Source organism: Dromaius novaehollandiae, chromosome 6 (assembly GCF_036370855.1).
Source record: "Dromaius novaehollandiae isolate bDroNov1 chromosome 6, bDroNov1.hap1, whole genome shotgun sequence".
NCBI lineage: Eukaryota > Metazoa > Chordata > Aves > Casuariiformes > Dromaiidae > Dromaius > Dromaius novaehollandiae.
In genome coordinates, this window is record NC_088103.1 from 23138236 (window position 1) to 23153795 (window position 15560).

The 15560-nt window shown below is 36.0% G+C and overlaps 1 protein-coding gene across 4 annotated transcripts in view; it reads right to left on the reverse strand.

Annotated features, from left to right (window-relative positions):
- The window catches only part of ADK (adenosine kinase), a 429583-nt gene that overhangs the window by 214315 nt on the left and 199708 nt on the right, over positions 1–15560 (reverse strand). For all 4 annotated transcript variants that reach the window (XM_064513861.1, XM_064513860.1, XM_064513858.1 and 1 more), the window contains exon 4: positions 4227–4305. In XM_064513861.1, the coding sequence (XP_064369931.1) occupies positions 4227–4305 (79 nt within the window). The remainder of the gene's footprint in view (positions 1–4226; positions 4306–15560) is intronic.

Sequence of the window (15560 nt, forward strand, 5' to 3'; positions counted from 1 at the left end):
AAGACTTGAACATAAACATCCTAGTCTCACTGGCTTCAGTACTGCTCTTCATTACTTCTATATTGCTCTTGGTACTCCTCTTCACCTTTTTTGGAAATTTAAAAAAAAATTATTGTACTTTAAATACATTTATGAAAAACAAAAGAGCATGATATTTTAGAGTTACTGCTCCTTTATCACTTATAATCTTCCACCCTCTTAATTTTCAATTCAAGAGTCTTGTGGACTTCTTTTGCAACAGAATCATTCTTAACTCACTCCTTCCAAATCACTTTCTCAAATAGCTGGCTTCATCAGCACTTAGATCTTTCTTTTTATACAGCTTTCCCTCTGATAGATGTTTGTCACTTAGCAAGATTTTTATTTTTTACTTCCACATAGCCCTTGGGGAGCATTTCTTCAAAAAACATCCATTCTGTTGTCCCTATGTCCACACCTCTTCCTTTTTCTGACCCTGCTGAGAAACCCCGCCCACATAATACCCACTCTGGACAGACATCATTCAGCTTTCTGATTCCCACCATGCCTCCAGGCACAGCTCACCCCTTCAGTGTGCCATACGTTCTGCTTTTGTTCTACTGCAAGACAAAGCTGGAAAAAAAAGTCAAGATTCTCTTTAGTACCTTACCTGTAAAATTCTGACTTCAAGGCTGCACTTCAGAGCTTTCTTTTCCATTAATATTGCTAAAAAAAATCTAAATAATTCTACTCTTCACAACCTGACTGCACTTCTAGTTAATTCTTTGTACACTAAAATCTTCATTTCCACTATGATTGATGCTGTTTTAAACTTTTAGTTCCAAAACCCATGATTTAAGTTTCATTTTCTTCTGTTTTGTTTGAACTCACAGCTTCTTCGTGTTGCTTCTTTCTTATCATCTCAAATTTCTCACGCATGATAAATAAAATATTTCTAAGCCTTCTCATTTCTCTTAAATTATTTTTTAGAAGTTGGCTTATCCATTTAAAGAACAGAGATACAGTCTTTGCTGAGTAGATCTCAACATCTTTACAGACATGACAGAAAAACTTTGAAAGAAACATCTGAAATACATAAGAATACATGACAGAGCTAATGATCACCATACACCATCCCAGCATGCTTATTACAGTTTCGTTTTTCCATTTTTAACATAACAAATACTCTAAATGCCCCCACCCATTCTGCCTTTATTTTTGTTTCAGCATAGTGTTCCTCTTCTGACCCATAAAGAAACAGACAATTTGAAACATAAGTAATTCAATGACCCTAATTATTAACTGCTTCTTAAATTCATTTTTTTTAATCCCAATCATTAATTGGTCTCTAATTTTCCTACCACACTACTTATTAATACATTCTTCCCACTCAGAAATGGACTTTCAAAGAAGCAGTTACCAGACTTCAGAGGCCATTTGCTGATTTGCAACCATTCTACCCAAACAGTTGGGTTTCATTACAGTCAGTTTTGCAAGGATTTTAAAAAAACCAAAAAAACAAAAAACCCCACTACTCTCAGAGACTCTTAAACTCTCAAAAATAGCTGAAACAAACTTTTTGAGTTTATGCCTCTCATAGTTGTTACCATATTTTTCCAAGCCTTTCGCGCAAAGTAACATGACTTGAGAAATTAATACAAGTGGTCTTAGGATTTCTTTCCCTGCATGCATTTTTGTAGAGATGGCTAGCTCTAAGCTCTGAGCTTATTTATTGGTTCTTTACTTCTTTCCAACGACCAGTCAGGCTTCCCGAATGCTTATTTACTAATTTAAATACATCGATATCTATATTTAAGTTATACAAAGCTATACAGCTTTATATAAAGCTATCCCCTACAATATTCCAACAAAAATTGTTGAAAAGATTCCTCCTGAATTTCTAGTTTTAATGTATGGATTATATTTTTACTTTTTTTTCCCCATCCTCACATTTGTTCTTTTGCTATAGCTTACAGAATAACAGCTTGTTTCAAGATTTCCAGAATTCCTTTTTCTTTGTCCCTCACCCTCGCATCCCTCTTTTAAAGTCTCTTATTATGTTATTCACAGACAGCTGTTTGAAGTTGCAGTCTTATTTCAAACAAAAACTCAGAGATTACAACCTTTCTGGAGACAAATTCAATTCCAGATGGCAACTGGAGCTGAATGAGGCTTCCAGCTCAGAGTCAAGGCAAAGGGAAAAGTTCAAAATCCTATCACCGTAAGAAAGGAGCATTGATATAGACAACCCTGAGTTACATGAGTGGATGAAAGAGAGGAATTCTGAAGCAATGCAAGTTCTGTGCACTTCATAGCCTTATTACTGAACAACACCTTGACCGCTAGATTAAGAGACATCCAAGTGTCAGACACATAGCTAACTAATAAACTGCCTGAGGTCAAAGAGGCCATTTCAAGAAGAGATGCAGATAAAATCCTGGGCTCTTTGAACACCCCAAAGTTTAGCAACTCAGAATCTACCGAACACATTTGCTTCTGTACCTCTGTAACTTGGAGGCAGGAATGGAAGCAGAGCATCATGACTCTGAGCTAATAAACAGTTGCAGAACTCTCTCCAAATAGGCGACCTCTAATCAGCTGTCAGGAATGCAATCAACAGCCTTCCACCACAACACCATGCCCATGGGTCGAGCAACGGTGATTCTGACACAGAATAAATCCAACAATTTGCTTTTTAGTTTGCCTAACGAAGAGGTGTTTTTTTTTTTTTTTGAAATCAAGACCAAAAACTGTATATAACTGACTGTAATTAAAAGACGCTACCATTCAGAGTTAGAATGTTAGATAAAGTAAAATATGTACTTCTTATTTCTCTCCATTTTGAAATATTTCTACCAAAAATATTCTCTGAGATTTAGGACTTAAGAAACATGAAGAACTTAGTAAGAGAGCAACCATCTTTCCTCATGGATGCTTGCAGCCTTAGGGACACTGGGAAGATATTTAAATAACTATGCTCTTTACTTCATGGTCTCCCTGCCCTGCACTCTCCCCTCCATTTAACAGCCATAAACAACATCAGTCATATCTACTAGTTTGAGTCCAGCTCTGAGACACTAGATGTGGCAACTCTTTTATATAAAGAACCAGTTAGTATTACTATAATGAGTTTCTTTTTTATGGGGGGGGGGGGGGGTAGGGGGGGAACAACACCATTGTTATATTCTAACCTAATTTCTTCCAAATGTTCATTTAATGCTATCTGGCAATAAGTTTTAATTACACAGGCAGTCTGGAAGTTAATAAGCCAGTATCATTAAGAAAAGGTTATAAATACAGTTTGTACATTTTTCATTGTAGGATTTGTATATATATCACACCATCTAAAAATATATACCCAAGAATATAGTTGAGTAGTGTGACAAAAGGCATATTTTAGTTATATATTAAAAAACCCCAACAAACTAAATATACCTCGAATCCAATTCATTACTGTTCTTCATCATACTCATAGCCAGAGTCTATTGAGAAAAGGTTTTACAGTTTGATCTTTCATGAACAAACTTCCAAGTTCCTACAGGATAAATGTGGTTAGAAACAAACAATGTAGGCTGGAAGGAATCTCTGCAGGTCATCTAGCCAAACCCACCACTCAGAGCAGAGCTAGTCTCAAATTTAGGTCAGGTTGCCCAAGGCGCTGTCCTCTTAAGTTATGAAAAATCTCCACGGACAGGGATCCAAAAACCTCTCTGGGAAACCTGTTCCAGTGTTTAACCACTCTTTTTTCCTTATATCCCATTAGAACACCCCTCACTGCAAACAGGGACATTGTCCTTCCCTCTTGCCCTTCCACTGTAGACCTTTGAGAAGCATATCTGGCTCCGTCTGCCTTAAAACTCTCCTCTCCCCCCTTTTAGGTAGCTGAAGCCAAAAACTGGATCCCAGTTAGAGCCCTCATGCCCCTAGCCTTCTCTTTTCCAGGCTAAAGGAAAAACGCAGCTGCCTCAGCCTCTCCTCAGACATCATGTGCTCCAGCCTCTGTCATCTACATGACCCAGCGTGCTTGCACCCACATAGTACCTGTAAATATAACCTTAATAAAAACCGTGTTAAAAGAATAAAAAACAAAACTTCAAAATAAATCATGTCCAAAAAAATTCCCCAAACATCCTGTGGGCAGCAGAATTGTATGCACCCACTGAGTAACACTCATAAGAAACACAGCAGGCTATACAGAGCATCAAGTTAATTCAGAGTCAACACTTTGAGTATCTTATACAAATAACTATTTTTAAGGAAGAACAAACCTGGGCCACTTTAACGGAATTTTGAGTAGAGCCACCAGCATGATATTCTACTTTGAACTTTTTCACAAGTTCTTCAAATCTGTCAAAAGAAAAAAAAAAGTGGGAAGGGAAGAAAAAAGTTAAAATTCTACATTTTTTGCAAAAGAAGATATCAAAATTAGAAGTGGATGACATCATGTTATTTGCAAACAGGAAATTCACATACATTAGCTATTTTACATGGTGGAAGATGAGATCTATTTAGACTCTGTCCAAATTACAATGCAAAGTGTGTGGTATCAACTTGAGTCCTTCATCTTACGGTTGTGCATTTAAATAACAACTCAAATACACATCATCTGAAGCATAAGCTTGACTGCAATTAACTTTTAGATAAATAAAATATATTCTCATATAAAGAAAAATTATATAAATGAAGATATTCAGAGATTCATCCCACCCAGTAAAGCCTAGAAGCAGAATGAAAAGTTCAGTGAGAAGATGAAGGTGATCCAGGATGTATTTCCAAATGAACTAAACCCAAGCAACTGTGCTCTGTTTTAAGTTTACATATGAAATATTGCACTGTGACAGGTGAACAACTTTTATGACCAAATCTACTAGTAATGTGAGAAGAGATGGAAAAGACAGTATCTGTTTATAAGTTTTTGAATACTTCATGTTGCTATGTAAACATATCCCTTAAACTGTTTCCAAAACATTTATTTCACTTTGCAAAACCTATTTCATAGTATATGACAAAAATAGTAAAAGTGTCTTTTCAGAGACAACATCAACTTTTATTTTAGAAGAGACAGTGATGAGTTTAATAACATCTATTTAAGTGAATTGCTTGTTTATTTAACTATCAGTAAAATAAGAAAATGGACTTGTCAAAGAAAAGACAGACAGGAAGAAAAAGCAGTACAGGCTGACTTTTTTTTCATTCCAGAAAGGTCAAAATAGAGTCAGTGAAAAAGTCAAAGCAATACTTAATTAGGCATGGACTTTAAAAAAGCCTAGTGCTAAGAAGTAACAGAGTCATCCTGTTTTAAGGGACCAACAATACATTAGTTTTACAAGTGATTTACAGAAACAGAGTTGAACTGTATTTCCATTTGGGGATTTTTACTTAAAGTTTCTTAAGAGACTGGTTTGCTCGACAGGAATGTCCTTTGGAAGCCTAATTGAAAAAACATTCTTCTTGGGATACTATTGCTCTATTAGCAAATGGTGGTCTTAAACAGCACTCTTTTTACTCTGTCATTAGTAAATACTTGCCAGACTCGTGACATCATAAATAAACTGTCCTCATTAGCAGGTGGTCTCCTAAAAGGACGTTATTAAATCCTTTCATGAACCCCACCACCATCACCTAAACATGGGTACTAGTACCTTAGTGATTCAATAGCAATTTCCTTATTGGTTTCTGTTAAATGTTCTGAAGATATAAAATAATATTGTCAAGAAAATTTTAGTGGCTTGCTAAGATGCACTAAAATTTATACACTTTCTTTTAAACAAATGAAATTGGTCTCAGAATTTGACACAAGTTCTCACAGGACAATTCAGATTTTTAAACATTAATATTATGTGTCATATGGTGCAGAGCAAAATTTAAAAGACTTTAGGTTCACATATCTGAAAATGTTTACTTTCTATATATTTTATCCTCTTTAACCTCTAACTCTTCAAATATGCTACTTCTACAGTTTCTTGGACAAGTGTTAGTTAAGGTTTTGAATTACTCCCTGTCATTTACCTTATCTGAGGTGGGATGAAGGAACAGGAGAAAGAGTAATTTGTAGAACTGTGAAGTTCAGCATTTTTCCTTTTCCAAATGGCTCAGAGATATATATTGAAAATGGACTGGAAAGAAGTTGAGGACAATTTATATACGCTATCTGCTACCATACATTTCGGTCTGTCAACTTATTCCCGAAAGACAGCATGAAAAAGAAGGAAAAAAAAAGAAAAAGAAAAAGAAAAAATCCTATTTCACTATTATAAAAAAATGCTAAGCAATTTAGTAATAGCACCATCTCACCCTTAACCTGTAAAGCTTGTAGCTACTCCTACATTTCACACTGAATGGCAGCATTCAGTAGCGTATTGCTAGGTTTCCACACTAAAACAAATCTTTTAGCTTTTAAAGGAAATACCTATCCTCATATTTGGGATCAAGTTTTAGGGTTAAGACCATCCAGATGGAGTTGCAGAAGACACAATTTCTTGTCCATGATACCTTCTGCACCTCTGTCCACAGCATCTAAAGAACCAGTTTTTTTTCTGTGACCAGTATAGTCACAGGCTATAGAAAAGCGTCAGCTAGAACAAGGCAGTTGTGGAAACTGCAGGGAGACGGTGCTCAAACACTGCCTCATGCCATTAAGTTCTAAGCACACTTCAAAATGAGAGAATTAAAAAGCAGGACTAACAGAGCTTCTAGACTTGGAAGGAAGTACTCTTGCAGGCAAGCTAAAAGGTATACTGTATGAATTCACTGGCATGTTTGGGGTTTAAAGCGACCTCAAGGTCAACCCTAATTAATAGCATAGATTTGTCTTTAAAATCTATTAATTTTAGATATTTACCTTTAACAATGAAGCTTGCTCATTTAGACAAACTGTTATTTTATTTCAACATATTTTAAATGTCTTCAACTTTAACATTTTCTAAAACAGACTGATACATCTTTATTTCAGACAGAGGGAAAAAATGAACTGTATCTGCTCATTCTCCCATGTAAACAATGGCTTTTGGGACAGATTGTCAAAGAGTGACTTGTTTATTGAAAAGGTTTTGATTTTCAATACTGTGTTAATAATAAGAGCATTTTCATTTCTGCAGTACTTTCCTTTTAAAATGTTTGAATAATGAGCTACTCACCCTAGCAAACTACCGATGGGCAGGCAATTAGAAAGAACCAAGAACTAAATTACTACATGTGCTTTTCACAGCTATCCACACTACTAATTATCCACCAGTTCCATGTCAAGCAATTGAAACCTCAAATGATAGCAAGTAGCTGAGAGGGGGAAAAAACAACAACAAGTCTCATAACAATTGCTTCTCAAGCAAAGACATACAAAACCATCATGAACCAATTTAGTATTTTGGCGATATTTTTTCTTTAATTGACATTTTACGTTTTTAATCATTTTGAGTGTGTAGTGCACAGCCCACACTTTTTTTTGTATATCAACGAGCATGTCTGTTAATATTTTAATTCCTCTACCTGAAAGCATGTAGTGTTTCAATTGCCTGTATTATTTAGTGGCACATTACACTTTGCATTAGTAGACAGTAATAAATGACATACTTACTCATCTAGATTTAGAGTTCTAACGTATTTAATTACTTCACCTTGTAGTTTAAATGAAAAAGGTCTAACATATGAAAAAGCTGTTATCTGAACTTAGAAAAAATACCAAACCAAAACTAGAAGCAAATGGCCTAAAAGCACTGTCCTTAATATCAAGATTTCAAGGTGACAGCTGATACAGTCTAAAAAATAACCTCAACAAATTATTCTACAATTATTTAGTGGAATAAGGCAAACAAACTATGGCCACTGCCTTTCACTATTTCAGACTGCACATTAAAAGCCCTAATTCATTTCTTTGAATTAAGACAGTCACTCAACACCTCTAAGGGGCTGTTATATAAAATACTATAAGAGTTCATACAAATGCAAGGAAAGTACTTTTGCTGACCATTTGCCACGTCATATCAAAAGGAGGATATAAACTGTGGTGTTTAATCCACAAGAGTCTAATAACTATGTTGTTTCATAATACAACCTCAAAATTAAGAATACCAATTGCTTTTTGTCTTAAGAAAAATCAACATTTAGATGGACATTTTTCAAAATGCCAGTAGAAGGCATGGGAAAACTATCATTGTCTGGTCTGCAGAGAGAAGATTCTCTCATTCCAGCACCTCCTCAGAAACACGGTATTTGCTTTTATAAAACTCCCCATTTTAAGGAAGGAAGTTCAACTGTAGAAACTGCTCTGAGGCCAGTGAATGCTAAACAGAGCTTCTGTGTGTGCTTTGGGAGTAAGCTGTTATCACACTTAGAATAATTCAAGAAAATTAGAACCTTATGAGCTAGACTGAATAATATTTTTGTTACAGGTCCTGCAATTGATGGTCTTTCCAAGTATTTCTTAAGGCTCTGCTGTATCTGAGAACTGTGACCCTTCTGTTGACCTAGCAACATACCATTACCTTAAATAACAGAATAATAAATCCCACGATCAGCACTATACAGAGGGGCCCCTATTTTTGGTACCATGAATTTGTTGACCACATTACAGCATATTTTAACAAAAACAAGTTTGCATTTGCAGCAGCATATGTTTTCAGCTGTGACACTGCTGATCAACCATAGCACTGACCAAAGATACATTAATGTTTTGCTCAGTTACACTAGAGGTGATAGCACTCTATTAGTTGCCTGTTCTTTTTTTTTTTCTTTTTTTTTTTTAATTGCACAATTGACTGCTAATTGGACTTGATACAGAAAGGTATGTCTTTTCAGTAAGCTCACATTTGAGAGAAGTAATGCCTGTTAAAAAAGTATGGAAATAGGTTTATTTAGAAGGTAACAAAAGAAGCTATTTTATAAGAGAATGCAAATAATGAGAGTAAATTTTCACAAATTCCTAACCATATAACAAGCATAGGCGTATTTTTGAAAGGCACTTTGAACTGGATGGCTGCATCCAACCCCAGACTCCTCCTGGAGATGTCATACCTTGCCTGTAAACTAAAGACAGCTACTAGAGTTTCCCCAGTAAGTTCTCCCTTCTCGCTCCTTTTTTGTTCTCCGCTGACAATTTCACAGCCCCATTTGCCACTCAAACCATGCATAACCTGAGCATGACTATGAATAGCCCGTGTTCTCTTACCAAACCGTGTTCAAGTCCTACACTATTCCTTCTCATAGCATCTCTTAAAATACATCTTTTCCTTTATAACTATACAGCTAAAGTCACTCATCTTCACATCTAAGCCCCTCAAACAGCTACAAAGATCACCTGCCTCGGCTGTCCCTGGGACCAGCTCACCTGCTCTCTGCACCCCTGTTCCAGTCCCCTTTTTGACATCTCAGACAGAAGCCGTTGCTCATCGTTCTCAAGGCCCGGCAAACCTCATGGCCCTGAATGTATCATCCTTCCCTCAACACGTGCAGAATTGCAACAGCCTCAGGGTAGAAAGCAGTCAACAAAAATACCTTTTCTCTCACTAACGCATGATATCATCCAGTGCTAGTTACTAGACTTTTCTATGAATATTAGCAGATCTACTTTAAATCTTCCTTCAGACTATCTTTCACCGCAGTATCTAAAAACATCATCGGCAAGGCTGTGTGATTTCCCAAGGCTATTCTCCAGCCTAAAGATTGGCATTCCTCTCCTGGATCAATACCCCACTCTAGGAACTTGCTTTACACACAAAATCTGAGGTTTCTCTAAACAGGGACTACGTTCTTGTCCTATGTTATACAGCATCAAATACACTCACGTTTGGCTCATTGTAGTTTCAAAACCAAACTGACAATTAAAATAAGCACATAAAATGTTCCTTACAACATAGCCAGACGACATAAGGAAATAGGAGAACAGTCAGGAGAAATAAAAGAGTTCAAGTAATTCTCTTAAGTTTTTGGACACAAATTAGACTACAAAAGAAAAAAAGAAAAGAAACACTCAAAAAACTCTTTCTTAAGAGTAAAATGGCCTTAGAATACCAAAATATAACACTCACATATATAGACAGCACCAGGAGAAAACACTTCTGATGCAGATGTCAGAAGCTACTTATCTGCAAGTAGAGAAACATAATCTCGTTTTTCAGCAGGGTGTGTTGCCCTGGATATCTTTAGATATATCTGCTTATTACCTAAGATGTACTCAATAGCATACATCAGCAGGGAGCTACACTTTAAAAAAATCAGCTGCCAAAAACAGCTAGAGAGGAAGGAAAAACAATTTTTGCCCTTTTTGCTCCTGTATGCCAGATAATGACAGCCTGAGCTTAAGACAAAAATCTGGTTATTTTGTATAATAATAATACGGTATTTCCAGTGGATTGTGCGCTTCAGTTTGCTAGTATAAAAACCTTCAATAAACATTTAGATGCATATATCTTAAATATTCAACAAAATGTTTCAAGTTGCAAACATAAGCCCATAACCTCTTTGGAGGAAATCTGGGAGTGGGAAGGTAGGCTGTGTGGAAACTTCTAGAGTGGAAGGTTGACAAGGATTTGGTATGCTTTCCAGCTACTGGATGAATTTTAATTAAATTTTAATTAAAAATTGTAATTAAAGGCGATTCTGACACCCTTCCCAGGTACTCATTTTTAGTTGCAAGAAGAGGTCATATTAAGATATGGCTTTAGGTGAAGTGTTCAGCTATGAGGAGGACCGGGCTAATATACTGACGATTTGATGTTTGATCCTTTTAATTGCATTTCTTTAAAAAATCCACTTAATTCTTCAAATTAAGTAACCCGTGACAGAATGCCTATGAAGTCACTGTGAATTAAAGGCAAATTATGTGAGAGAGTGATTATCATTTTATACAACCTACTTTAACAACACTAGAAATCCCAGCAAAGCTGCATTAAAAGTATCAAATTTTATCTTCAATTTTTAAAGAAAACCCTCAAGGAATAAACCAACGAAACAACTAAAAAAAAAAAAGTTAAACATGTGAGCTGACCGTTGCGCAGAAGTTCGGCTGCCGCCTTCGTGGCTCCCTCGGAGCCGGGCCGACGGCAGGCGGATGCTGGCGGGCAGGCGCCGGGGTGGGCTGGGGAAGGCAACCTGCCCTGCTCAGCGCTACGAGGCGAGCTGAAGCCCTCAGAGCTCTGATCCTAAGTGAAATATTAACTCCGATTTAAGGAAAAGGCCTAGTCCCAGAAGAGTCAAACATTCTATTATCTAAACTACAATTGATATTGAAATAAAGGGGAGACTATTTCAAGATAAACACCGTGGTGAAAAAGAGCAATTCATACTTCTAACTCTAAAGAGCATTACTAATTTCTCTATCTAAACTGTACAACTCAATGTTCAAAGCTCAAACCCTATATAGGACAATTCTATATATATGAATTATTTCATCCTTAGTCTTTTGACATATAACCAGTTAAGACTGAGATGCAGCTATAATTGGTTGCTCTTGCTTAAAATTCAGCCTAAAAGAGGAAATACATTGCCTTTGAGAAATGAGGTACAATCACCAAGGTACATGAGAAAACTTTTTAACAGCTGTTTGGCAATGATTGACTCTACCCAGAGCTGGTTCTTCTCCTTATTAGTTTGGCATGGAATTAAAGCATTTGGGAACGGATAGGGGAGTAGATGGGAAGAATGAAAAATGCAAAAAAGGAAGTTTGGAGACAGGTTAGCACCGTGTACATCTAACACAACAGAAAGCTAAATGTGTTAGGAATATGATTGCTTCAATTGAAAATAGCCAATTATCGTATTTTTCTCCTCTTTTTACTGAAGTACAGAAAACAGTGACTCTCCATGGAAGCACTTACTACTGCAAACTAGAATTTCACATAAAGTATTTTCCTAATCACCTCATCCAAACAAACAGCAAATGAAAAAAGCCAGTAATTCCAACCAGGTTAGGATTATGAGTACCAAATGTTAATATATGAAAGAAGAAAAAAAATGCATAGGCAAATTGCAAGATTCATAGCTTTGAAATATTTTACCACAAATGTTAGCGAGGTTGAAAAAAATGCACTTAAATGTCAGTTTGATAAAAGCCAAAAGAACATTTTCCACATGTGTTTGCATTTAGGCATATTGAAACAAGATGGAAAAAGTAACAGTCATTCAAATGTAAGGTTAAAACATCAGCTTTTAAGGACTATGATTTAAAGACATTTCTCAAAGTAATTTTTTCTTCTTTTCTCAGCAAAGAGTCAGGCAAATTTATGCAAGTGTTCTGTGAAAAGCCCCTCTTATTCCAGATTATCTGGATATTTTCCCTCTCTACATTATCTCAAAAATGTACATAATTATACCCAAAGTGTCAGGCACCATGAGGTGAATTTTATTGCTGATATCTTGAAACGCGGAAGGAAAATGAAGAGTTAAGAAGGAAAACTATACCTCTCAATTATTAAGATTATGTTTCTAATTCTAATTGTTGTTAAACACACCACAAATACATGCACACATTGCACATACACAGAGTATATTCACCTACAAACCCTAAAATATGTCTAGCATATATGATTACTGTATTACAGGCCAAAACCTCTTGATTACACTTCCTTTTCTTCTATTAAACTTCTAATCAAAAAATTTTTTAAAAAGCTTCCTCTGAGAAAACGTAATCAGAAACGCTATCAGAGAATTTCTGTCAATTCAGTAACTCACTAGAAGCTTACACTATTTTTCCCCTCCTCTTTATTTTTTGCAAGATCTTCCAAAAGATCAGCCAAGTCTCAAAGATCTTCCCAATATAACTACAGACTCACACAGCATTGTTACAAAACATTGCAGGCAGAAACACTCCTTGGCTTTGTACGTAACCAGTACGGGTCAAAAGACATTGCAGGCAAGAGGGAGTATCTAGCAGTACCCTTTATCACCCTTGGATGCACCAAATTTGTTCTGGAGCACCAACAAATAGACAGTTTCCTTTGTTATTTCTCAGTAGTATTACAGAAACATTTACGCTTGCTCCCAATGTCATTTGTGTATGTTTGTCAGCACGTATACATGAACATTATTTTTGGGGGGTGGGGGGGTTTCATTATTTGTTTCCTTCTCATAAGAAGTATGGGAAGAACATAGACTTTCTAACTCTGAGACCTATTTGTAAATTCTCCATGTCCAAATTTCCTTGCTAAGTACCCAATGAAAAGAAGCTGTTTTTCAAATTAGATAGTAGTATGCTTTTTAATCTTAACATCAATAACTTCATCTGTCCTATAATAAAGATGCAGGATGACACATAACACTGAATGCTTTCGGAAATAAGACTAGATTTACAAAATTAAAAGCAAATTAGAGATCATAATCCTAATTACGCAACAATCATATGAGACTGCATTAGATGCTTCCCACTTGGCACAGCAGACCAGGTGTTAACTGTCAATAGTTCTTTAGTGAATGCTAATTGAAGCTGCTGTTTCACAAGCAGCAACTTACTCCAGCTCACATCAAAGTGAAAATTTGCTTAACTTAATATTAAAATATGCTTTGCAAATATTCTATTAAAAGTATCCAGTCATCATACAAGAGATCTTAGATCTTATCTTTGCTACAATTCAGGTTATCTAGAGCTGTAGCTCAAATCATACTCAGCTACCTTTAAAGAGCTGCCACAAAGACATGCAAACACTCTTGGCAGAGAGAAATATTTTAACTGTGAACTGTGCAGTAACTTCATAATTTGTGCTTTTATCTATAAATACATCAGAACAGTAAAAAAAATGTTAGATAAGTTGCAAAGTTTGGATTCTAACTCAGAGTCGAAAAATATCACAAAGTTTTGCAGAGACAGAGCTGTTCCAGAAACAAATAAGCTAATTACTTCCATATATCACTCAGATTAAGAAATATTTTATGAGTAATATTCCTTTCTATTAATACACAGTCCAAAACAATGGTGACAGTTGTAACTACAATCTATATTAACTGATCTGTTCTTTTCAGTCATACTAACCATCCACATCAATTTAACCATACTGCTAAAATACCTGTTTTTCTTTACCACTTGTTATTTTAAGTTACATTAAAACAGGTATCGAGTCAGTACATTGGCTTGAAACCAAGGAATCATTAAAACTACATTAGGATACTTCAGTACTCCAGTAAGATAGTACAGGTCTGCTCTAAGCTCTTCTTTACGGGGAGTGAGCTGTGGCAGTTTTCCTGAGGCAAGCCTTAGGAACATACAGCAAAATGAGTAAGGAGCACAGCCAACAGCAAATACCAAGTAAGATCTCTCATTGAATTCTTTCCCCTCCCCCTTTTTCAATTAAACTTTGCTGGGAATATCCCTCAATAGAATTACCTACTGATAGTGGATAACAACATGAGTTTCTGTAACTCCAGCACAGGCAGTATTTATTATCACAAGTACTTACTCTTTGTATACACATTTCCTTTTTGTAAGTTTTGGTAAGTATGTAGTCACATGCCAAAATCTGTATTTTCATTGAAAGGGATTGCAAATGAATCAACTGTTTATTACCAACATCTTTGGACATTTTAGAAAATAGTAATTTTAAGCAGGAAGGAATCAGAACTGTTTTGGAAAGAGTAACGTGGAGCTAGTTTGCTTTCACTTTTGGAGAAGACAAAACCTAACTGTCTTTCCTACAAGCAGAACAGCTTATCCTGGTGGGACAACATCCTGGGGCACAGACTGCCACATGAGGAGTTACATAAATTGCCTGCTAGGAAGACAGTTAAGGAGGAAGCTACAGAGTCAGTGCCGTGTACTCAAGCCGGCTGTAAACAAGTGGGATGAGGCTCTGGAAGCAGCTTAGCCACAGCAGCCTGGAGTTCACTGCAGGTTAACTCTTCCCACTAAAACGCAGGGTGAGTTTCCCATGCAGAGTTCCATGCTGCTGCAGTTCAGTTATTCTGATACATATGCAAGTTTATTTAAGGATATCTCAAGTGTTTGACCACAACACTACGGTCTGAAATGTAGATATATGCCAAATTTCAAAAATGTAAAATATTAATCTTGACTAACCCAGTCTAAGCCCTGTGGGTTATTTAGCAGCAGCAGACTCTGGCAATATCAGAAGCCTTAGAGCTTGATTGGTTTGTACAATGATCACAGCAATATAAGGAAGATAGGTTAAAACAGTACAGGTTGAAGAGTCAATAGGTGCTAATAATGCAAAATTATTTCTCTAAATAGGGTTTCTTATATCTCAATAAATGTTTCACTGATAACTGAAAAAAGCAAACTCGAACAGCTACAATAATCAACGGACAGTAAAAAAGCTATTAGCTCTACAGCAAACATCCTCCTGCCTCCAAAACAGAAAGGCCTCTTCAGACTTGTAATATACTTTACAAAAGGAAGATATGTAAATAAAAGAAAGTAAAAGTATAGACTGGAAGTAGTATCAGAAGCATCAAGGTGACACACAGACTTGACACTGATGCTATTCCTTAAATCGTTTCCTTTACAGCATAGTCTCTTTTTCTTTTCTTTCATACAACACAGTGAATCTTGATATAGGTTCCCCTCCCTGTCCTTTTTTTTTTTTTTTTTTTAATAAATGGATCATTTATATTACTGAATTCTGGAATTTCAATAAGGGAGAAAGATGAAGCAATTGGATTAG